We start from the raw sequence: 23,222 nt of genomic DNA, 5'->3' as shown, positions 1-23,222 counted from the left end.
GTTACCTACTTGAAAATCCACGGAACAATTTGTTATTGGATTTCTTCTGATTTTGTCTACAATTGAAAACTTGATATAGAATTACTGGTTATCTGGGTTAAGCTGAATGAATTCAGATGGTAGCTTGCATCCAGACCTGAAGTTGTTGAATAAATTCTTGGAACATTACTGTTGAAATACCCTAACTAGGGGATTGTAAAAGATGAGTGCAGAGATTTTAAGAATTTGGATAAGCTTTCAGTGCTTTTATCTTATAGGCAAAGGTGCTGGATTTGTACTTGTGTATCTTGGACCATGAGCCAGAAGGTTTTTGCATAGCTAAAAGAACCCTTTCTATAGCATTGTATTCCAATTTACTTTGTGTCAGTGACATTACTAAGACTTTTTTTTTCCTTCTTTTTTCTGATCCTTCTTACATTGGTGCTAGCCTGTGTTGACTTTCACGTTTCACAGACACTAGAAAATGGACAGTTGTGTTGTATTTTTATTTACCTCTGTCGATTGGAACCATGTGGAATTAGTAAAACTAATTTCAATGTTAATTTTGCTAGAACTTAGTCAAAGCTGTGAGTTGGCACTAAACCTGTTCAAATGGCCTTTGATGCTGCGCTAGTTTTAGGTTGAAAAGGCTATCTTTAGAAACTTCTTTATTTGATGAATACTGTGGGTATATAGTTCATATAATCTCATACGAGCAACGAGGGAGAACTTAGAAAAACCCTTAGGACTCTTCTGGTATCACATAACACTTCTTATGCTGCAATTCTAAATTGTTGCAGTTAGTACCAGGCATTGTTATTCAAAGCCTCAGAATGAAGACCGACAGATTTGTGCCAACTACTGTTTCTTCTTTTACAAAAAGTTCTCAAATCTGAACTACAGGTGGATGCTATATTCTAACAAAATGTTGGCTAGACTTAGGCTGGTTTGATGTCATTAGAATTCTTCAATTTGTGTAAAAATAAGAACAAACACAAACATTTCTGAAAGAATAGTTGCCTTCCTTTGAAAGGAGTTTTTGGTGCTAGTGGTAGAAATGCAAGACTGAAATAATTTGAGTTCAGAGTTTTATCTTTTTTTGGGAATGTAGTTGGGCATTGATCATTACTGAGTCTCTTCATATTCTTGTGATTTGCATTGAGAATTCTAATATTGGATTGCCTATGGTCTCAAAGCAGCATTAAGCCCAAGATCAGATAATTTAATGTTTAATAATTGTGTGAGGGTAATATGAGATAATGCAAATACTGTGGGGGAGGGGGGTAATAAAGAGGACAAACCTCATGCCAATGGATGTTACAATAAAAGGATATTCACATGATAAGAAACAGATTGTTATACCAGGATGTAACAAGCCCAGGACAAAGACTATTTTGTTGAGTATGTGTGTACCAAATGAGTGTTCTTTTAAGATGTTAGTTGCGTATTTCCAGTTTACATTATGCAAAGTGGACCATAATGGAAATCCTATATCATTATATGAATTAGGTATAGCTTAAATTTTCTGTGTTGTACCAGAAAAATGTTATGTTACCATGAAATTTTTCTTAAGGTATTGGAATTCGTAGTTAAAGGATTACTTAATGGCTTTGCAAGATTCAGCTGTGTAGCCTTCTCCTTTAGCATAAGGAAAAAAGAAAAATGTACTACAATTGTGTGCAGGAGGTGAACAAGCAAATGAAATGTAACTGGTTGTGAGACTGGTGCTCTTGTGATTGTGATCTAGTTCTTGTCTTTTGCAAGTTGAATGATTGAAGATATCTCGTGAATTGATGGATACCATAGATAGAGTCCCCCTCACTGGAGGTTTTCAAGATGTGACTGGACAGGGTTCTAGATAATCTCTTCTAGGCTCCCTTTCCCATGAAAGGTTGGACTAGATGATCTTTAGAGGGCCCTTCCAATCTGGGCTTTTCTGTGATTCTGTGATCATTAGAAATTGAAAAATACTCAGTTGAAGTATTTCTTATGGGATCTGATTACTGTAGCAATGTGTGGCTATTGAACATTTCTTCTGAAGACCTACTTGAGGTATTGAGTAGTCCAGCCTCATCAACTCCACTGACTTGATCTTGTTTTCAGGATTCCTGTGACCTTCACTATAATACTCATCTTTTGCCATTCTAATCAATTATTGCACTGACTTCCCATAAAATCTAGTGTTAAAAATGTAAATAGATCTTACCTTTATTTTCTGAGAGGCTGAAAGGAAAGGGATTTCTTTCCTGTTGCAAACAAAGATCTGGTAGACTGTCCTCTGTCACAGTTAACTAGCTCATTGATTGTCTGAGTCAAATGGAGCAAAATGTTTCCAACGCTAAAGTGTTACAAGTCTGTGAAGGGATTAATAAACATTAGCTTTCTTTGCTTTCAAATTGGAATTATGGCTACAGGCTTTTTAAGATAGTGTGGCAAATGTGAACTAGGTAATAAAACTGTTTCTTTCCCTGTGAAACATAGTGAATATTCAAATTATTTGTAGCAGTTATGGGGGGAAAAAGGTAGGCAATTTGTTCGAACGTGTTAGAATTGGACATAATTTCATTTTCAGTTTCATAAATTGCAAGGTACAGAATAAATACACATTGTCTAAGGAACCAACTTAAGGTTATTGAGCTCTTGAATACTCTACATAGCACACTTTTCTAATGCTGTTTTTTTAGATGTGGTAAAATACAATTAAGTTTTAAGTATAATACCTGTTTTTCTGGGTGGCTCTGCATCAGATACACAGATATTCTGCCTCAGTGAAGCAGCTGCTATTTTATCTTTCAGATGTGGACAGTTGTACCAGTTCTTTTGGTATAAACTGAATTTCAAGTTTAACAGAGATATTAGTATTCCTACTTCTGTTGTGATGATAGCCTCCTTGTTACAAAAGGGAAGAAAGAAACTTTGCTACAGGAGTATGTATGTGTGGATGCTTTGGATAGTTGTACCAGAGGTTAATAATACTCAATGGCAAAAAACCCCTTACAGCTAGACTCTTCTCTTTCATGCTTTTAGGGTTTTTTGGTTTTTTTTGGTTTTTTTTAATTGTACATATGTCTGAAACACTTCTTTGCATGCTCTGAAATAACCTTAGTAAATCAAAATATACATCCCCAAAGTATATTTGTAAAATATATTTTAAATTACTTTTGTTCTTTTGAGTTCTTTGTAGCCTTAAGCTTAGGAGTTTGTTGGTTTTGGCTGGGATAGAGTTCATTTTCTTCATAGTAGCTGGTATGGTACTCTGTTTTGGATTTGTGCTGAAAACAGTGTTGATAATACAGAGATGTTTTAATTACAACTGAGCAGTGCTTACACACAGTCAAGGCCTTTTCTGCTTCTCAGCCCACCCCACCAGCGAGGAGGCTGGGGGCGCATAAGAAGTTGGGAGGGGACACAGCCGGGACAGCTGACCCCAACTGACCAAAGGGATATTCCAGACCATAGGATGTCATGCTCAGTGTATAAAGCTGGGGGAAGGAGAAGGAAGCGGGGGATGTCTGGAGCGATGGCGTTTTGTCTTCCCAAGTAACTGTTACGCATGATGGAGCCCTGCTTTCCTGGAGATGGCTGAACGCCTGCCTGCTGATGGGAAGTGGTGAATTAATTCCTTGTTTTCCTTTGCTTGCATGCTCGGCATTTGCTTTACCTATTAAACTGTTCTTATCTCAACCCATGAGTTTTACTTTTTTTCCTGATTCTCTCCCTCATTCTACTGGGTGGGTGGGAAGTGAGTAAGCAGCTGCATGGTGCCTAGTTGCTGGCTGGGGTTACACCATGACCGTACTTCTTGGTGTCCCTGGATGGGGCTCGAAGGGTTTGCGATAACAACAGATTTGATTGGAATGTGCTAGATCAAATTTATAGCTTTTATTGCTGTTCAGCTTTTAATTGGCAGGCTCCTGTGCTTGCCATGGGGCTTGCTTCCCTTACTGTATATTAGAGTCTGGTGCTCATTAGTGGCTGCTTTTTGCTTTCACTGTTTGCTGTACTGCTTATAAGGAGTAAGGACAGTTGATCACTCTTTAAGACAATGGTCTGAGACCTGGCTTGATTGCGTGAAGGTTACTTGTGATGATGACTCTTTAGCTATTGAGCTGTCTCTATTAAAAACAAATGTTACTGAGGTAATAGCTGTAGTTACTGGAGGGATTCTCTTAGTGGGTTAGAGAAACTTCTGGCCTTCCCAAGAAAGCTTACAATGAATAACTTAAGAGTTACTGTGTGTACTATTTATTACTAGAGCTGACATTACCTTTGTGGGTGTAGTTGGGCTTTTATCAGTCTAAAGCCTCCTGGATTTGGTATGCTTTGCTATTTGGGCAGATCACAGTTTGCCTCTGATTTATGCTAGGAACTAAAGGGAGAATGCCTTCCCCCTCCAGTAAAGCCATTGTATTTTGAAGTAATGAAAATTGAAAAATGGTGTGCAGAAACAAGAAATGAAGAGGTTTTAGGAGACTTTCTAGGTGCAGGCTTACTTTTTCTAATGTTGTTTTTATCAGATGATTACATTAAGGCTTTTAAGACTTCAGAACCAGAAGTGGAAAATGCCTGTACATAAGTTTCACAGGTGTTCTCAGCTGAAAAATTCTTGACTTGACCTGTGACATTAAAGAGTATGATTTTGAAAAAGATCATTATATGTTACTTGTAAATATTTATTTGTAATATATTTTATATATCAGGTTTTGTCACACTTTCTTCATTGCCTTTATTTGTCTAAGCTTTTTTCTGCAGTATTTTACAATCTTACATACCTCTCTTGTTCTTCCCACTACCATATGGTAAAGACAGTTAAATGTGAAGTTTATTATTCATTGAGTAAGCACATGGCTTGGTGTTCTTATTCTTGGGCAATATTTGGTCAAATAGAAATCTTATTTTCAGTGATGCCTTTAAGGCATTTCTGCATAATTGAAGCTTTCAACTTGCAGCTGTTTCAGCTGCTGAACCATTCAGACTTTTTCTTTTTTGATCCCTTTGCTGCTCAACCTCTTAACTGACGAGCCATATGGAGGTACAGCTTTCTAACCGTAGTCATATGTAGTCAGGTGACTCATTTCAGTAACCACAAACTATTCTAGAACACTGGCTGAGATATTAGTGTGACCAGCAACACGGAGCCCTGCCTTTATAGTGTCATGGTGCAGTTCTGTCTATATGTCATTGTCCCGACCCCCCTACCTGGAAATTAGCATGGTGTTACCATCCTAGCTGTCGGCTCGAATACAGTGCATTCAAATCCTGGAAGACAAATTCAGCACTTCACAGGGAAATATGGTGTGTAATCTTTTCAGACGTTCAAGCTGAATTCACAAGCACAAGATTGCTAGCTAGTTTGTAAAATCTTGAGTTGAAGGGGGACTCTGGTAGCACCTTTTGTAAGATTGCTGAAAATTACCAATGTGTTAAACATAGCTTTAGACTAATGGCACAAAAACTCTGTAGTACTGAGCAGAATTATTATCCATTCCTAGCTGGTTTTATATGTGTGTGCATATAAGCCATATATATATGGTTTATACACAAAAGTACATTTTAGAAATCTGGCTTAAGCCATTCCTTTTGAGTGTGTGCAAGTTTGGTATTTTGATTCCAGAATGATTTTATTCCATGATACTAGCCTTTTCTATTCTGATTACTTCATGTTACTATGCATCATGCAAAAATAAAAATTGAATTCTATTTTAATTTAAAATGGGATGTTGCATTTGAATGTAATGACTCCAGACTTTCTGGAGTCTAATGTTATACAGTTTTTCAGTTTGATTACAATGTGTAGAATGATTTACAGTTAACTAAATAGCTTATGAAATTTGATCACTTTATTCTGAAGCTATTTGTGCCTGCTATTTCTCAACTGTTATGACTATCATACTGCTAGTTTTTGAGTGTAGAGGTTACTGTCATTGAATTTAGATTAAGTTAGTTCATAAAGCAAAAAAGGTGTATAATTCTACCTTTAGCAGCAATTGATTCTGTTTTTGAGAATCATTGTGGAACTATTTAAAATGCTGAAGTTACTCAGCAGCATGTATGACAAGAAAAGTTGTGTATTATGTGCTTTTACTAAGACTTTGCTTCAACAGTTTGACCCACTGGATCTGGACCATATATATTTGAAAAAGTAGTCTTGCATACTTGAATTTTCATCACTACTGTTTCTCAGACTCTAATCTTGAGAGAGCACTAAATTGAACTTTGTATTATTTACCTCTCTCCTTTCTGTCTTTTAATTGTTGCTGAGATGCAGGTTAAAGGCTGCTGTTTAAATGCTTCATAGTCAGTGATGGCACAGCCTTATTAAATGGAAAAAACACAATGGTAATTGCAATGGTAAGAACTGGTAGCTAATGGGGCCTCTTGTCCCAGTTTCCTTGAACTTAAGTCCAATTTAGATTGTAGAGTAGATGGCTGACCTACTTGTACTTCAGTCAAGCATTAATTGAAAATAGCATAAAAAGCTTTCCTTTTCCTGAAAAGCAGGAGAAGAGTAGAAAAGACTAGTCTTTCTGAGATTAGTTGACCAAATTAAGCATTCATTTCACATTGTTGCATTTAGAGATTGTACATTTGAGTGATTTGTGTGTTTGAGAGCTATATAAGGTCAAGTAATGTGTAACCAGATCTCTGAAAATCATAAGGAGGACTGGCTACTCTGTTGTGTTTGGTTTGGGTTTTTTTTCTAAACCCTTAATAAGATTACTGAAACCTTGAGAACCAAAGAAAAACTTCCACCTTTTTTTGCCTAACCTTGATCTCATATGCCTGTTGTAAAGCAGCACCTTGTTTTGCACGCTGAAAACTTTAGATTTTCAGTTGCATTAGGGTTAAAGTAGGTTTGAGTGTACTGTATGTGACTATAAAAAAAAAAGAAAACCCACCACACACACACACAAAAAAATTAACTTCTAGCTTAGCTTGTCAAATCATGTGTACAAGGAAGGCCATAAAATGAGATCTGTGACCTTAATATTTGAGTGATACTTCCAGGTAGCTTAGAGTTAGTACATGGTAAAGAGCCAGTTTGTTACACTTATTTAAAAGAAAAATTAAGTGGGCTTAGGGAATATTTAATTCTACTAGGTCAGCAGCCCATGTTGTGCAGATTACTAAATGGTAAGTAAAGGTCTTCTGTCCTTGTTGCAGTAATTACCATTTCAGGACCAGAAAATTGAATTGACTAGAAACATAAGAAGTCCTGGCTAAAGTTTACCTCAGATTGACTGAGCTGAAAATCTGTTTAAATGGAATTTGAGGTTTTTTTCCAGTGGCCATGTTAATGAAACTAAATATTAAGCAACCTTCTCCCCCACCTTAACACAAGAAAACAATTTAAATGCTCCTAACTGTTCTTTAGAAGCTGGATTCAGTTTGCCTTAAAATCTGAATTAATCTTATTTAGTCTGAAATATGAAATACTGTCACATGGTCTTTTGTACTGTTACAGTATAGCATTGATTTTGAAACACTTGAACAGATCTTTTACTGTTCGTGAAAGAATAATTGGTTATTTAACTTACGGGAAAGGATAGTTGAGGCTAAGTGTGCCTGTTGTTTTCTTTCTACATTTATGAATTGCATTCTGCAGAGGTCTATAAATTCTGTGTCAGTTCCAGAAACTACACTGCTGAAGTGATGTATAGAGTTTGTCTGACAGTGATCACAGCTGGAAAGGTTGCTTTTAAGTTGTAAGGCTATCTTCAATATTAATTTTTACATTGGTAGTGTTGTCCCCAAATACAAAATTACTCTTGAGTGTATCTTGAGAATTGAGGAATGTTGCATGATGGTTTGACCCGCTTTTTGTCAGCAGGGGTAGTGAGGGGATAATGGCTGCAGAAAGAATTGGTAATAATTGAAGCTACTGTTTAGAGCTGTTTCACAGCGCTGAACTAAGCTGACAATTATGGGGTGGTTATTTCATTTCTGCTTTAGCAAGGGTCCTAGAGTACAGTTCTTTACTAGCTTACGCTGGTCCCTTGAACAAAAAGCTATACTTGAAAAACATTTCTGATGTTATAGGATATTTCTGGTACTGTCTGTGTATTGAGTCCTAGAAAGCTGGTGTTTTTGTCTAGTAGAGAATACTCTGTTCAGCCCCAAGGAGTTCTGTGTGGAAATGTGATGACTCTGCACTGTTTTAAATTAAGTATAATATGAGTTCATTGTGGTCTGAGAAAATGAGTTATTTTACTAGGTCTGGGAGTATTTTCCTCTATCATCTTCAGTAATGTCCTTCTGAGACACTATTTATGAAGGCCTGTTTTAGTTTGTGCTTTCCCTTACCTTCACCGTGGTAAGAAAACCATCACTTCCCATTTTCCTTTTTTCTTGGATTTTACTTACATCTCAAAAAAGTGACAGGATAATTAACTAATACTTGAAGAGTGCACAGGTTTGTCTAGGTCCACCCGTGCCACTAGTTTCCCCTGCCCCAGTCAGTCTTACTAATTTCTACCAAGCATAATCATATGTATCTCCCTAAGAATAACAGAGGGTAGAGTATGCTGACATGTTGTTAATGCACATTTTTACAGTTTTTAACAGTGTGTTAGTCTTTGGAAACAAATACCTGTTAGAGACAAATCTCAGGGCTAGATTTGGTTCAAATGAGGTCTCTGAATTGGTTCTCTCCTGAAGTGAAGAGTGGTAGGTCTTTAATGTAACCTTCAGATTCAGGAAGACTGGCTTGCTTCACCTTAATTTAAGTGTTTAGATATGCTTCTATTCAATGCACGTCAGTATTTAATTAATATTACAGTCCCCTATTTCCTGAGATGGAAAATACAGCTTTTGACTGTGAAACACCAAAACAACACAGCTGCTTCCTAAGTGACACATCTGCAAAATGTGCCTACATGTTTCACTGAGGTATTTAAAAACACTCTTCTCCACCAAAGCCAGTTGTATCATTAAAAGTACCTCACTTTAGCATGGGCTACCTGTGGTCTTCCCTAAAAATTATAGTAAACCCGAATACTCAAATTCATGGCTATACAGAACCATTAGAAATGTGTGTGAGTGAAAACCCTGTGTTCGTTTGAGTGCTGCAGTGTGTGTCTGTGTGGGGAAATTACCTTAGCTTGAGTTACAAGGTTTTCATCAGCCCACAGGAAATAATGAAGTACGCTTTGATGAGAGAATTCTGTTTGTGGAAACGGAGGTCAGGCAAAGCCGTCCAAGTACTGCAGCTATACATGCAGTTGAACTCTGTGTTTGGAAAAAATGCAAGTGAATTAAGGCATGTCTTTTAAGGTAGGTATTTTGCAAACAGTATATTGAATGACTTGCCAAACAACTCTTACAGTTGCTTTTTTCCTACCAAAAGTTTACTATCTGTGCCATAGCTGATAAAGTATTTTTGGCCAAGTGAATGTGATATTTTGCAATGTTCGTTTGCTTGTAAGAGTGTGTTTGATCACGTTTGAAATGGTGGTTCTGGGCTCAGTTTGCTGTCTAAAACACACATCTCTTTCTAGAATGGTTATTGTATTACTTTTTAATTATGTAATTCTGTGGGATTTTCTATTTTCAAGTATAGCAGTGTTAATTTTTTGTGGTACTTGCGTGGTCAGAGAAGTACCATGGTACCTTTTATCTTCAGAAAGTCTTGATGTCTGAGGCAGTGCTTCCTGTAATGTTCTATTTTGCTTCTTAATTATGTGCCATTTTAGAACAGTTGTATACATGTCACTTTTCTCTGCAGCTACTTTCAGTGCAGCTATAAATGCTGTTTCATGTTTTCTCTGCTGGGGAATACATCAGTACTACTCCTCTGCACTATTCTTATTTTTGCACTGTTGTAAAATTCTACTTAAAGTAAATATTAAGCATGTATGCTTTAGGTATTTGCCTTAAGATTTTGCTAAAATAAGTTTTCATTATGAATGCATATAACTAGCCATCTAATTCCACTAACTAAAGATTTATTTATTTATTTATTTTTAAAGTATCTGGGCACTTTAAAGATTTCTTGTTAACTAAATGCTAACCAAGTCTAATTTGCAAGTTGAATGCATGTGGTCTTGTGCCCCCTTCTTGCTTCTTTGAAACAAACCCAAAGGCATATTTATCGTAATTTTATTTATTTGGGGAGGATGCCAAAATATTAAGGTTAATTTCATTTTAGGAGACGTTGATAGGACATGTGAATTAGTGGGTGATGTCCCACCCACTACAAAAGTGAACATTAGAAAATGGTGAACAATCCTAATTAAAAATTGAAGGTTTTTTGCACTTTAACATTTTAATCACTCAAACCTAAACAATGGAAACATCTGATTTAAAAAAAAATCTTTGATCTTTCAAGTTATTTTCATTGCCAAACAGTCCTGAGTTCTTCAGGTGGTTTTCTGGCAAAATTTACTCAAAGCCAATTTTGATGTGCTTTTTTTCTGCAGTGAAGAAAATGTTAATGTGGATTTTCCCTTGATCAGAAACACCCGAGGGTCTTAAAGAAAAAAGTTTTAAAGATTCTTTATTTAGCAGATGACGACTTAGCATAATACCTAGGTCTTATGGCTTACAGTCCTTACAGTCCTTTCCTGGATCTAAAATTCAAGAAGTATGTCTTTAGAATGGGAAATTTCTTCCATAATAAACAACAGTGTTGCAAGGTTTTAAGTCTAAACCACAAGTGTTTTGTGACCAGAAAGTCTACTGTGAAATTGTGTCTCGAGATGCACAAAAAAGAAGCAACAACAGAAACAGGAGGACATTTTACTTGTTTCAATGTTTTATGGTTAGGTTCTGTACCTAATGTCAGTGAAGGATATTATTCAAGTGTACTTTATGTGTTTTCCCTTGTTCCCTGAAGAATCTGCAGGTAGCACTCAGTACTCAACAAGACAGCAGACCTCCAAAGTTTGTTTCAAAAATTAAATACTGATTAAAGCCGGGATCTGTTAGTCTGTGTGTAAAACAATTTAATACAATCTTCATTTTACTCATTATGAAACAGTCTTCTGAGATGCTTTTTTTAAAAATTGGTTTTTAGCCTAATTACAGGACTTTAAATTTAAATTCCATTATTTTGCAATGTCTCCTTTTATGCTTATAAGAACAGTCAATATAGAAATCAGTCTGAAAATTTGGAGAGAGAATTTGGGGATCAGTTGTCTCCCTTCAGTGGTTGCAGATTAATATACAATGAGTTTGTGCTAAGATACATATTCTACAACTTACAGAAGTAATGACATAATACTTATGATTTAGGGCTTTTCATGTGATTTAGCAACTACTTTTTTTTTTTTTTCATGTATCAAGGTCACCTTGATTTCAGCTTCAGATATGTTACTAAGTTGTCTTTTTCTTCTACAGAAGAATCCTGAAGGAAATGTTGCTAATAATGGTTTCAACTGGGAGAATTAATTTGCCAATAAGTCCTGTTGATCCAGGAACAAGATACAACTCTGTATAGTGTATCAAAACTACTCTAAATTGAAGATACTAATTTTTAAAGCATAGTGTACAAACAGATGACGTGTTTATATCCTCCAGTGGGATGAAATGAAATAGCTGAGCCTTTGGCTCCATCTAATTCCTGTAGTGAGTTCAGATTTCTCCTAATCTTAAGAATTTAAAAAAAATTTAGTGGTAATGCAAGAGTTTAGAAGCCTATGTTGAATACTTTAGCCTAAAAAACAAGTGCTAAATAAGGGTTAAATCAAATCCTTTATCAAACAAATTATAATGTCTGTTTAATACATATTAATTGCACGGTTCCTTTTATGCCATATATGCATAAGGACTTTGTGTCCTTAGCTGGTATAGCTATGTCATTTAAAGCTTGTAGTTTGCAGTGTTAATAATTTCCTGTGGTCAGTGGCCATTTATCTTAAAATCAGAAACCTCTGCAAAGCCTCTGAAGGCGATTAATAACTTTACTGGTTAAAACAAAAAAATGCACAATTAAAACAACGCATCTACACAGAGTAGCTTGTCAGGCAAAGAATAAAAAAAATATTTTTCCCCAAAGTTAGTATTTTGCTATTTAAGGCATCTCCTGGTTAGTTGGAAAAATGCAGTGTGAGGTATGCTGGCAGCATGTAGGAGCTCGTAAGGTCTTGAATCTGCAAAAAACCGGCATGTCTAATAGCAAATTAAGGTGAAGAAGGGTAGGAGAGCTAGTTCTCTGACAACTACATTGCTCTGCCACTGCTGCTCATGCCTGCAGCAAAGACATGCAATTCCAAGTGAGAATTCCCGAGAGGCTTGAAGGGTTCGGTTATATTGTCTTTGAATATAAAACCGGACAGAAACAGTGGCTCATAACTTGGGCCTATCTTCGCTAGAGTGTGCGAGTGAGATAATACTTGTACATATATGAAACATAACGTGCAGGCTAAGAGTCTGATAATGTTTGGGTCATTGTCTCGCATTTCAGAGATGCATTTCTGTGCTGTGTATGTTATTCAAAATGATTGAGCTTAATCAGTAATTTTAAGTTTCATTAATAAAATATTCAAACTGCGCTTAATAAAATGTAAAGACTAAAATAGCTGTTCTTGTTCCTTATAATTATGCATTGTGAAATTTGTACGTTGTAAAATTTCAGTCACACAGTGTTGATATGCCTGGAGAGTTTAATTTGAGATACCGCCTTCTCACTATAGTTGTGTGGGTGGTTTTTATTACATGTGGTAAAAGGAAATTTTAACTGCTTTAGTGATCTTCTGATGTGTGCTAGAACTATGGCTTGAATGTGTGTTTGTTGCTTGCATATTTAGGCAGTGAATTAATGCTACTTTCAGTGGTTTTCTATTGCATGTTACACGTACAGCATTTAGCAAACATGGGCATGGGTGAACATAATCCAGCAGCAAGGAAGCTGTTGGGGAACCAAGCAGCCTTGACTCAGGGAATTTAATTGGCATTTAGCACCAGCTTTTGATTTCTGACTGGATCGTGGGGAGGGGGCATGACCCAGAAGCAATCACACACCTGTGGAAGCCTTTTCTCTCTGCTGTCCTCCCCACCCCCACCACTGTCCCTCTTACCCTGGTGGCTCATACGCTGTCCCTCCCAGTTTCTCCCAGCTTCTGGCTGCTTCTTGCTCCTTTTCCCAGCACCTGCGGGCCACAGAGTGCGATGAATCTGTTACTCTTACAGTTATGAATGGCTAGTACAAACTAGTAGCTTCTTAATGTAAAATTACATTAAATAGAATTTGCTAACTGAAAAATGTCCAGGTGGCAAAATACTTGGGTATTCAAACTAGAAAATATAGTTCGCAGTCTCAGAGGAGCATGCATAATAGGAAATATGCTTACACAGTTTGTGATAGTGTGCATTTCCTAGATTCCTTCCTTTAGTGCTCAGGATATAGGGTTCACCAAATGGGTTGGTGTCAACTTCTTTCAAAAAATCATTTGGTGTGTGGCTCTGGTAACTTTGACATGCTGAATTCCCCAGGAAGTAGTGATTCAGCTTCCTTTTATGGACTTCTCTCTCGTGTTTGTTGCTGTAATTGTTTTCTTGGCAGAGACTAAGGGGTTTTCTTAAATCTCTGTGAAAGAGGGTGCTGTTCTCCCTATTTTATAGACTGAAGAGTAAGAATTAGGCCAAAGTCATTGATTTGAGGATCTACCTTTGAAAGTCTAAGGCCCGACTTCTATTGATAGAACATGCACTCATATCTACTGATTGCAATTAGAAGAGTTCACAGCACTGAACAGTAGTGATTAATCGTGTTTTGATGCATTTGTTCCCTGCATCCAGGGGCTAGAATTTCTTGGTGTCACCTGAATGTGTAAACCAAAGCAACCTTTTTTCCTATAGTTACTTGTCCTGTTAATTTATGGACTTTCAGTATCAATAGCTGTGATTCTAAACAGGTTTTTGTATGTGATTTCACAAGATTGCTAAAGAAGTTATGTCACTTTTTTTCTCTCCATGTAAACAGTAAACAAATTGCAACCCTGAAGAAACTGGGAACTCTTACAGAGCAAGTTATTTAGAATAGAAAAGGAAGCAATGTCTAAATTGCTTTATTTAATCAGGAAATATGAGACACAGCATATTCATGGTAGCTACGCTTGGTAGTGAGCCACAATAGTTTGCACTTAAAGCATAGGATATGTTTGTTTCTGTACAATGAAGTCCCATTTCCTTCCTATTCTGTGTGGAACAAAACCTGAGACTTCAGTGAGTAATAAGGAAAAATACTATAGCTGAAAGTTTTTTATGAGCAGCTAATCCAAGTTGAATGGTGTCCTTATACATCTGTCTTTCATTCCCTAGTCATGAAACTTGGAATCCTGCTGAGTCAGATCCATAGTGACAAGTCCTGTCATTCTAAATATAAGTTTAAAAGGTAATGTGACCAGGTGCTTTTCTCTTCTAGAGGCTAGTGGACTGTCTTTGAGCTTGCATCTGTAGAGTCCTTAGAGACAACAGAAGGTTAATATTAATAGCTGAAGAGATCGTTTGGTTTTCTAAATATGGATTAATTTATTTTCTTCTGTCTCACATCTTGAGGACAGCTAAACACTGAAATAGGTTGCACAGAGAAGTTGTGCCATCTCCATCCCTGCAGGTTTTCAAGATCTGACTGTATAAAGCCCTGAGCAACCTGGGCTGACCCTGCTTGATTCTGTCGTTCTGTGATTCTGAGATTTTTCTCTGTTGGGGACCAGTTTGTCACCTAGAGCCATAGTACTAGCAATTGCCTTGCTTTAAAGCAGCCTATCATACATGAGAGAATAATTGAAGAGATACGTATTATGTCGTGTTGGCACTGAGAACTTCTGTTAGTTCTTTCTGTTCTAGAAACTGTGAAGTTCTGGAAGTAAGGCACAAGAAGTCACATCTGTTTGTCATCTGGATTGTACATATTGGGAAATGTTGATCAGGTCTGCAGGACAAGGCTGTGTGGTATTGCCTTCAGGTTTCAAGTATTTGAAATAATGTTTTGTCTGCAGACATTCTTTGTGTCAGAATATCAGACTCAAAATCTATTCTTTCTCATCATAGGATTCAGTAAGTAGCACTGAGACCTTAAATAGATTTTTTTTTTCTTTTTAATACTATCTTTTTGAGTTATAGTGAAGTATCTAATCAAAATAAACATCTTCCAAGGGGGTTCAGAACGTTAAAACCTATCTTCCAACAAACAACCCTACCAGTTTCACAGTAAGAGTTCATAAAACAAATTAATCTGTTATTGGTGGCTGGGGGGGCTAAACTGAAGGGTTTCTTTAAATGTTTCTTTCCCTCTTCCTGTTGGAAAGCACCTTAAGAGAAGCTTTGGGATTCACTGGATTATTTTGGCATCTTAAAAGTCTGCATTTGTTGCACAGATCTTTTGCAAGTTGTGTGTTGTGCTAATCTCTGCCACCTGACACAGGAAGAAAAAGGGAGTAAAAAAACAAACAAACCCAAAGTATTTCAACATGAACGAAGCAAGGATTTTTGTAACTTGCTTTCAGGATAACAGCATCAAACCCAACTTCTTAAGAGCAGAGGCAGCATATTCTATTCAGATGTTCTCGTGCACAGTGTCTGAAGGTCTGCTTGCTCATTATTAGTTAATATTTTCTAAAATCCTCATGTGCTAAGCCTTCAGGATATTTATAGCAGTTCTCTTCACATTGTAGGGCACTAGCAGTAGAGAAGAAATTCAAGGTCTTTAGCATATAGTATTGCTAGAATGTTCCCTAAGAGGAAGCTTTAAAAAAACTCTCACTTACTGGCCAGTTTCCTTATGTCTAAGATCAGTGTATACTAATTTAGAGGAATTGCTTAAAAATCACTGTCAGGAAACTTGAGCCTTGCTTGTTTGCACCATTTCTGTAGCTATTAGAGTATGTACTATTCAGTATATAGTTACTTTTTTTAGTTGGAATTCATGGTTTATTTTTAGCCTGTATAAGTTCTCTTACCTAATGTGTGCTGGGACTTTTTATGACAAAAGGCAACAAGGGCTCTGAACTGGTATGGCTTTCTCTGTGCTGCTTCATGTTTGGTGGTTTACGTGACTGTGGTGACATGGGTAAAAACTTGTTTAAAGACCTTTGGACTTGATGATTAATAAAATGTTGAGATTTTGTTTTTTAATGGAAATGCCAAAGTTCTTTGGCACAGGGGAAGAAAATATCCTTAGAAGCATGAAAGTTACGAGATTTAATTTGTGTTGGCCGAGAGCATGCTGAGGAAGAGGCACAGAGCGTGATCCAGAGTTGGTTTCTATTCAGTGAAGATCTTTAATCTGCCTTCTGAGGTAAATGAGGCTTATACCTATGCCTTCTCTAACTTTCTGCCTCCATAATTTTTTAATCGATTGGTCAGTTTCAGACAGATGTTAAAGATGAACAGAGATAAAAATACACATTTCTTATCAGTTTCATGAAAATTGGCAGCAGGATGGGAGAAATCTAAACCTGATGCACCCACGTAAGAAAATCTTAGTGTGAGCTCAGTAATAATCTGTCCTGTTTGGCGAGCTGGTTTACCAATCAGTGTGAATGTGGGTGGAAACTACTAGAGCACTGTGCTACTGCTTGCTCGGGGAGTAGCAGAGCGACAAGAAAAAGGCAGTGTAGGTATTCCTAAAGAGTTTGGCCTGGAGTCATGGAATGAGAAGATAAAGGCCAGAGTGGATGAAGCCAAGCTGTTGCGGGAATGTAGGAACTGGGTGTGTGCACCGTGCTTTCCTATGGAGTTACTGGTTCTGTTGCAATCTAGCTGACCAAAGAACCCCAACTTTGAGATGTAGGTGATCATTTGTGGAGAATCTGTGCAGAACTCATCTCTTTTGTTGTCTTGATCTAAATTTCCCAGATATTATACTGACAGCCTTAGTTGTTCATAGGTTTACTTTTTACAGTGAAATGGAAGACCCTGCAAATCAAAGTGCAATGAACTTTCATGGTGAAACCTCTGCAAATTCACTTGAAGGATGGGAGAACCAAACCCTAACAAAAAATGTGCTAAAAGACTGGCTGCTGTAATAATTCTGTTTCATGAGGGTAGCATGACTCATACTGCTTAATGTTCCTATCTCAGTATTCACTTTATTTTTAAGTAGCGCTGTACAAATAGTGTTTTTCTGTGCCAGTTGTTGCTATGACTTCATAATATTTCCCTAAATACGCTTGATCATACTTTCTCACAGCATAGAATTTGGCATATAAAAACCTTAAATCCATCAGAATTTCCGGAGTGCTGATCATTTTCATGCTTTTATGGAAAAAAAAGGATAGCTCTGTGTATTATGTAGTTTTAGTTGAGGAGGAATAAAAGTTAAAAAGGAAAAAAAAGTCTCCACAACCTGTTCCCTCATTTAAGAAAATGTTCCTCTGCTTCAGCTTTTCCAATTTTTCCATGTAGCTTTTCAGATTAAATTTCCAGCACTGGCATAGTTTAGGCTATTTTGTTAAAGGTAAGTGGACACTGTATTACTACTTCAGAACGCTATCACTGTTTTTTCTTTTTGTAACCGGAGGGGACAAAATACTTCTCGTGCGGGTTGGGGGGGTGGGATGATGGATGACTTGTTGAAATTTTCTCTTAGGTTTATATTTTTGCGTAAGGGTTTCTTTTTCCAAGATGCTGAACTCTACAGTTGTCTGCCTGATCTCTTCCAAATGGCAGTAAACACTTTGGTTGAAAGATCTTTGTGTGCTATAGAAAAACAACTATAACCCTTCCTGAGAACCTTTGGAATCTTGTTCCTTCCCTTGTTTTGCATGGCATGCCTGGGTCACACGCTTGCTTCAATCGCTTACTTGGTTTCAGAATAATGCAAGTGTTAGTGTTGCTTTAATGGGAAAAGGGCAAGAGGACGCAAACAGCTAAGAGAATCTAGCTAGCAGTGTTTATCAATCTAACAAGTTGTCGTTAAACTCTAGGTCTCCTTTTGATCAGATAAAATAATACCAGAAATTATTGTTAAAGATACCACTTCATATTTTTGTGAAAAATTTTAAACAAACTTCTTAGAAAAAGCTGTTTAATGTCAAACTATTCTTTTGAGTATGTCCAACTAGTTGCAAGTTATTGCGCTTTTGTTTCCTCCTCGTGCTGCTTATGGCTATCTAAGAAAGGCTATCAGAAAATATAAAAGCTGACAAATGTGATCTTTGCTTATCTTGATGTATTGTAAGAACTGCAAGGGCCAAAACTTATCTGGAAAGAACACATTAAATGTACAGGTGTGCTGCTAAGAAACTGACAATTGAACAGTGTTTTAATGCACTTTTCCCTCTTGATTCAATAAAAGCACAGGTGGAAAAACAGGTTTTTGGTAATTACTAATAACATAATCAAGTTGAAGATTGTTACACTAACACGTAAAAATACTTTGTCTCAATGTATCATCTTCCTTTCTAATTGTTGCCATTTTACAGAAACCTTCCTGTATTTTTGGCTCCCTTTTCAAAATAAAAATCTAACAACTGATGTTTCTGTTGTAGGTTTCAGTTCTGTATTGAGTGTTATGGTTATTTAAGCTTTCTGTGAATTGGATTATGGAGATGAGTTGGATGAAAACTGTTCAGGAGAAGCAGCTTGCCTTCCCAGCCACAGCAGTTTTGTTCTGTTTGTGCTGTAACTGTCCAAACTGGTTTGTTTCAGTAGCTCATTTTTGTTGCAAACAAGTGCTGTATGCCTACCCTTATGGCATGGTTATTTTCAGAATATCCAAGAAATGCAAAGTTAGTGTTGAATTTTCCTTGGCGTTGGAGGCTTTCAATTCTGTTTCTCTCAGCAGCATGTCATAACCACTAGGTTGCAAGATAGGCCAGTTTTGTAGGCATTTTCTGCTCTTCCCTTTGAAGTGGCCCTGTTGCATTAAGGGAAGCAAGATACATAGGGCAAAAGAGAGAGGGAGCTTTACCTTGTAGTCTGCTAATAAAGGTATTCATCCCAGAAGGGGTGGTGAAATCTGTTTACCCATAAGTAGCCCTGGCTGTAGTTGTAGGGAAACTTGATAGGAGAAATCTGAACAGAACTTGATGAACTATCTATAGAGATCAGGCAGGGATTTGCATGTGTGTGTTGTGTGAGGGAGCTGTTTCCTTCCTCTCCTACCTCTTGGTCTCCACCCTGCAAAGCACATTTGTGGATGTGAATTTTTGCCTGAATTCTTGCCTCAGTACTGTTTTTGATACTTACATTAAATGTTAGCTTATTGTAACCCTCAGTTTTTTTATACACAGTGCTTTATAAAGAGCCCTCTCCTTCGATGAGGATAGAGCATGTTTTTCTTCCATGCAGCTGTGTCTATATAAGTGAGAATGCCTGAACTGTTAAAGTAATGACTTGATTTTAATAAAGTTGATTTTTTTGTTTGTTTGTTTTGCTAAAAGAAAAAAATGAAATGGTATGGTAACATGTCACAAATGAAATACAGTAAAACTAGGTGCAGGAGTTTCAACTTCTAGGGAAAGTAATTGTCAGCTTCAAGGTGACATTCTGCCATGGAGCCTGTAGCTTTTTACTTGGTACATGTAGAACAATAGATATGTGCATCATACCATCATTTAGAATCTATTATCTGCTTTAAAATGCACAAGAGTAGTGGCAAGAAAGTAACAAAAGTAGCTCAGGTAGTTACTAGCCCAGTAAGAGATCTAGTCACAGCTGGCTGAGCGAGCTCTCTGAATATCATAAACTGTACAAAGACTTCGGGGAAGGAGGCTGGTGTTGTCTCCTGCATTTGACTTACATAGCTGCAATGCCCTTCACGTTGTTTTTGCTTTACATTGCTTCTGAGGAAGATCTGTTTTGCATTCTTGGATGCCTTTAGCTTTCAAGCAGATGATTTGAATCTAAAATTCTTACAGAAATAAAACTTTTTCCTTCTGAAAAGATTTATTTCTTTTTCTTTAAATCAGGAAGTGGTTTTGGCCTTAAATATTTCCAGTGGGTTTCATTATATAATATAGATTTCCAGTGAAAAAGGAGTAGGAAGCAATGCAGGTTATTGTGTCAGTAGCAAAGGTCAGTTGATTGTCTTGTGGAATGCTTTGAAGCAGAATACTTGCTGAGTAAGCATCACACTGCTCCATCTTTTCTTTTGGTTGTAATAGGAAATTTTATGATAAAATAAATTCAAGAGTTCGGTGAAATTGATATAGGCAGATTTTCTGGATGACCTATGTCATAAAAGCCAAGAACTTTGTGTGGTAGAGTAGTGTTCTGTTGTGAAACCCACTTATTTACATGCCCTGTGTTATTACCTCTTGTTTTTATTTGGCATCCCTAGATATCAAAGAATTGAAGGATGCTACCTAACTTCATTTCTCTTTTGATAACTGTTTTTCATTAATAATGCTCATAAATTATTTTTTGTATCTCTTTACAGATTCTGAAGGTGTTTAAGCTCTGAATACTTACAAGCTCTTCGTACCTAGAAATGTCTGGCTCATACGATGATTCCGTTGGAGTAGAAGTTTCTAGTGATAGCTTCTGGGAGGTAATCCAAATGTTTTATCACAATATTTTAATTTTATTTCTTACTCTTACTATAGAAAATCTGATTTTTTTACATTATAAACTGTGGAGAGAGCTGCAGTACAAGATGCCTTTGGTTATTGTGATCTGCAGAAATAGCCTTCAGTGTAGAAATGACCTTTCAGATTTTGGCCTAATTCTGTCAAGGGTTTTTAACTGGCAGAAAACTTGAGGATCATCCATTTGGGTAGGATATGAAATTCAGAATTAAACCTTTGTCAGTTTTTATTGCTGAAGAGGGGTGTGAGTGGATAGCTTTTAAAAATTACCAAGGGGGTCGAGTGATCAATGTTAAATCTAAAGTAACTGGTTAAAGGCTACTGTAAGTGTACATAAATTACAGTTGCAAGATAGTGTGTGAAAGTACTGTATGCCTCCTGTTTTTGTCTAGATACAAGTATAAACTTTTTTGAGAGAAATTATCTTATGTTTATCTCAATATAAGAGCATACATGCAGAAAGATAATACAAAGCATATTGTAGTATCAATAATTTGTGCTGCCCAAATCTGAAGAAGGCTTTCGGATGTTATGATAATTTGATTAAGATGTAAAGAGAGCAAACTTCATAAAGCAGAAAGCATTTTACAAAAAAAAACCAACCCCCAAACCAAAAAACTTCTTGCAAGATAAAGGAAAGGTTTGACAGTGTCAATATCGACATAATTGGAGGTAAGTATGTTGTCCAGATGAACTGTATTCAGTGGGGCAAATTTCTACTATGTGCCTCGGAGCTCTTTTGAGTTTGAACTACAGCAAAGATGAAAATGGCTAGGGGGAAAATGTCTGAATATTTCTGTTACCAGAGTCTATGTAAGACAGCTTGGTTTTGGTGACCTAACGCTGTGCTTCCTTTTAAATGAAAGCTTTTCTAGACCACTAACCTGTGGTGGTGGTGGTGGCATACTGCATTTTGATGCAGATCTCCCATTATTTTTTGATAGATTATCTAAAAGACCTAATGCCAGGAGGTTCTTGTTTAGTAGACAGCTATCGTTTTTTGAGGAGACATATTTACTATTATGTTAAATATGTCTATCCTATTTATAAAGAGGTGGTTTTAAAATTACTGGGTTCTAAGTCTTAACCCCTTTTGTTGTATGGGTACTCTGTGGTATGACTGCAGAGAGGATGTGGGACCTCTACTCTTGGAGGTGTCTAAGACTCAACTGGACATGGTCCTGAGCAATCTCGTCTATCAGACATGCTTTGAGCAGGGCATTGGACTAGATGATCTCCATAGGTTCCTTCCAACCTCAATTATTCTGTGTTTTTTATTTTATGCTGAGGCAACTTTCTGGGCAGGCTTCCTTGGTAGAAGTCTTTCAAAACAAAATAAGGAGGCAGTCAGTCAGGAAAAAAGAATCCTGGATCAAAAGGGATTTTTTTGGATGTGTGTTGGGCATCCTGTACTTGGCAGGAAAACACGACTTCTGGCTGGTTATTCTGTACCAAGCTGCTGTCTTCCATCAAGTAATCGTGTCTGGAAGCATAAAAGATGAATGAATGAGAATGGGAATTCTGTAAACTAGTATGATTGTTTGGACAAATGTGAACTCTAAACATTCAGTATTAAAGAATGATAGATGATCAGAAATAGCAATTAGCCTAAGCTAGGACCTTTATGAAGCATAGCTTAAATGTATTTGATGCTTATTATAGGTGGGCTAAAGATGTTTGTGCCATTGGTGACTTATTTTATATCATTTTGTAAACAGTACTTCTTAATGTGTTTGGACTTTTCTATGTATTCCTTCCAAAAGATCAGAACTGCAGTCTGTTTCATAAGCAATGTCAGTAGGGTAATGTGTAATGCATGAGTACATCTTTATTTATCCTTGGATAAAAAAGTTTGACTTCAGTATTGCAATCAGTTTCTTTCCTTATAGGTTTAATTATTTTCTCTGTTCTTTCTCTTTTTTTTGATGTATAACCACAAAGGATGTTAAATTAAAATGGTCAAAAGGAAAAATTACAGATTGAATAATTAGTTTATTATTTTCTGAAACTTTGAGTACATCAGGCCGGAAAAGTAATATGTTCTGAGAGTTGACAAATGCTGACTAGAGCAGGTATGCAAGTTGTTCAAAGGGGAAAACTAGCATTGCTTAGATCATATTAACTAATAATATGCTAAAATCAGTTAAAAGTAATCTCCAAAATTGAAGATGCAATTATATTCTCAGAGAATGGGTTCAGTTCATTAAAAATTCTAGAGACCTTCTTCACACTCATTCTTCAGGGAGTGAAACAAAGGTTTGGCTGCAGTAAAAAAAAAAAAATCAATCCCAATGATAAGTGAGTGGCTTTGTTACTGAAGTGACGTTAAGGATGTTAAAAGTATTAACAGTATTTCTGAAAGCAGAATTGGACTTTCCATGAAATTGATGCCCTCAGTAAAAAAAAAAAATTAAAAAAATCCTGTATTTCCTTATACTAAGCTTTTGATAGTTTAGCAATATAAAAGGAAATATTTAACTGAATTTTGGAGTTTTGAGTATTGAATTATGTAGGAAATGCTACTTGTTTTACTGTTCATTTGCTTTGTGGTGTTTGATTCTTAGGACAGACAAGTTTGGAAGTTTTGTGGCTACCAATGCCAATTCTTTAAAAAAACGTTAATAGAGATGGTTGTGTTCTTACTATGGATTTAAAGGCTTTGTCATTATTTTAGCAAAGTGACTAAAGGCTTGAATTTTCAATATGTTGAAATTAAGTGGTATTTCAGTGAAACAGGGGAGGCTGTGAAAGTCTTATAGTTGGTTAGTGCTT

General features: G+C 36.6%; 1 protein-coding gene across 3 annotated transcripts in view; it reads left to right on the top strand.

Moving 5' to 3' along the window:
* Positions 1-23,222, top strand: part of PACSIN2 (protein kinase C and casein kinase substrate in neurons 2) — a 69,228-nt gene that overhangs the window by 14,096 nt on the left and 31,910 nt on the right. For all 3 annotated transcript variants that reach the window (XM_049821717.1, XM_049821715.1, XM_049821716.1), the window contains exon 2: positions 20,303-20,413. In XM_049821717.1, the coding sequence (XP_049677674.1) occupies positions 20,354-20,413 (60 nt within the window). In that variant the 5' untranslated portion in view covers positions 20,303-20,353. The remainder of the gene's footprint in view (positions 1-20,302; positions 20,414-23,222) is intronic.

The sequence above is a fragment of the Accipiter gentilis genome, chromosome 18 (assembly GCF_929443795.1).
Source record: "Accipiter gentilis chromosome 18, bAccGen1.1, whole genome shotgun sequence".
NCBI lineage: Eukaryota > Metazoa > Chordata > Aves > Accipitriformes > Accipitridae > Astur > Astur gentilis.
This window is presented reverse-complemented; position numbering and strand designations above follow the sequence as displayed.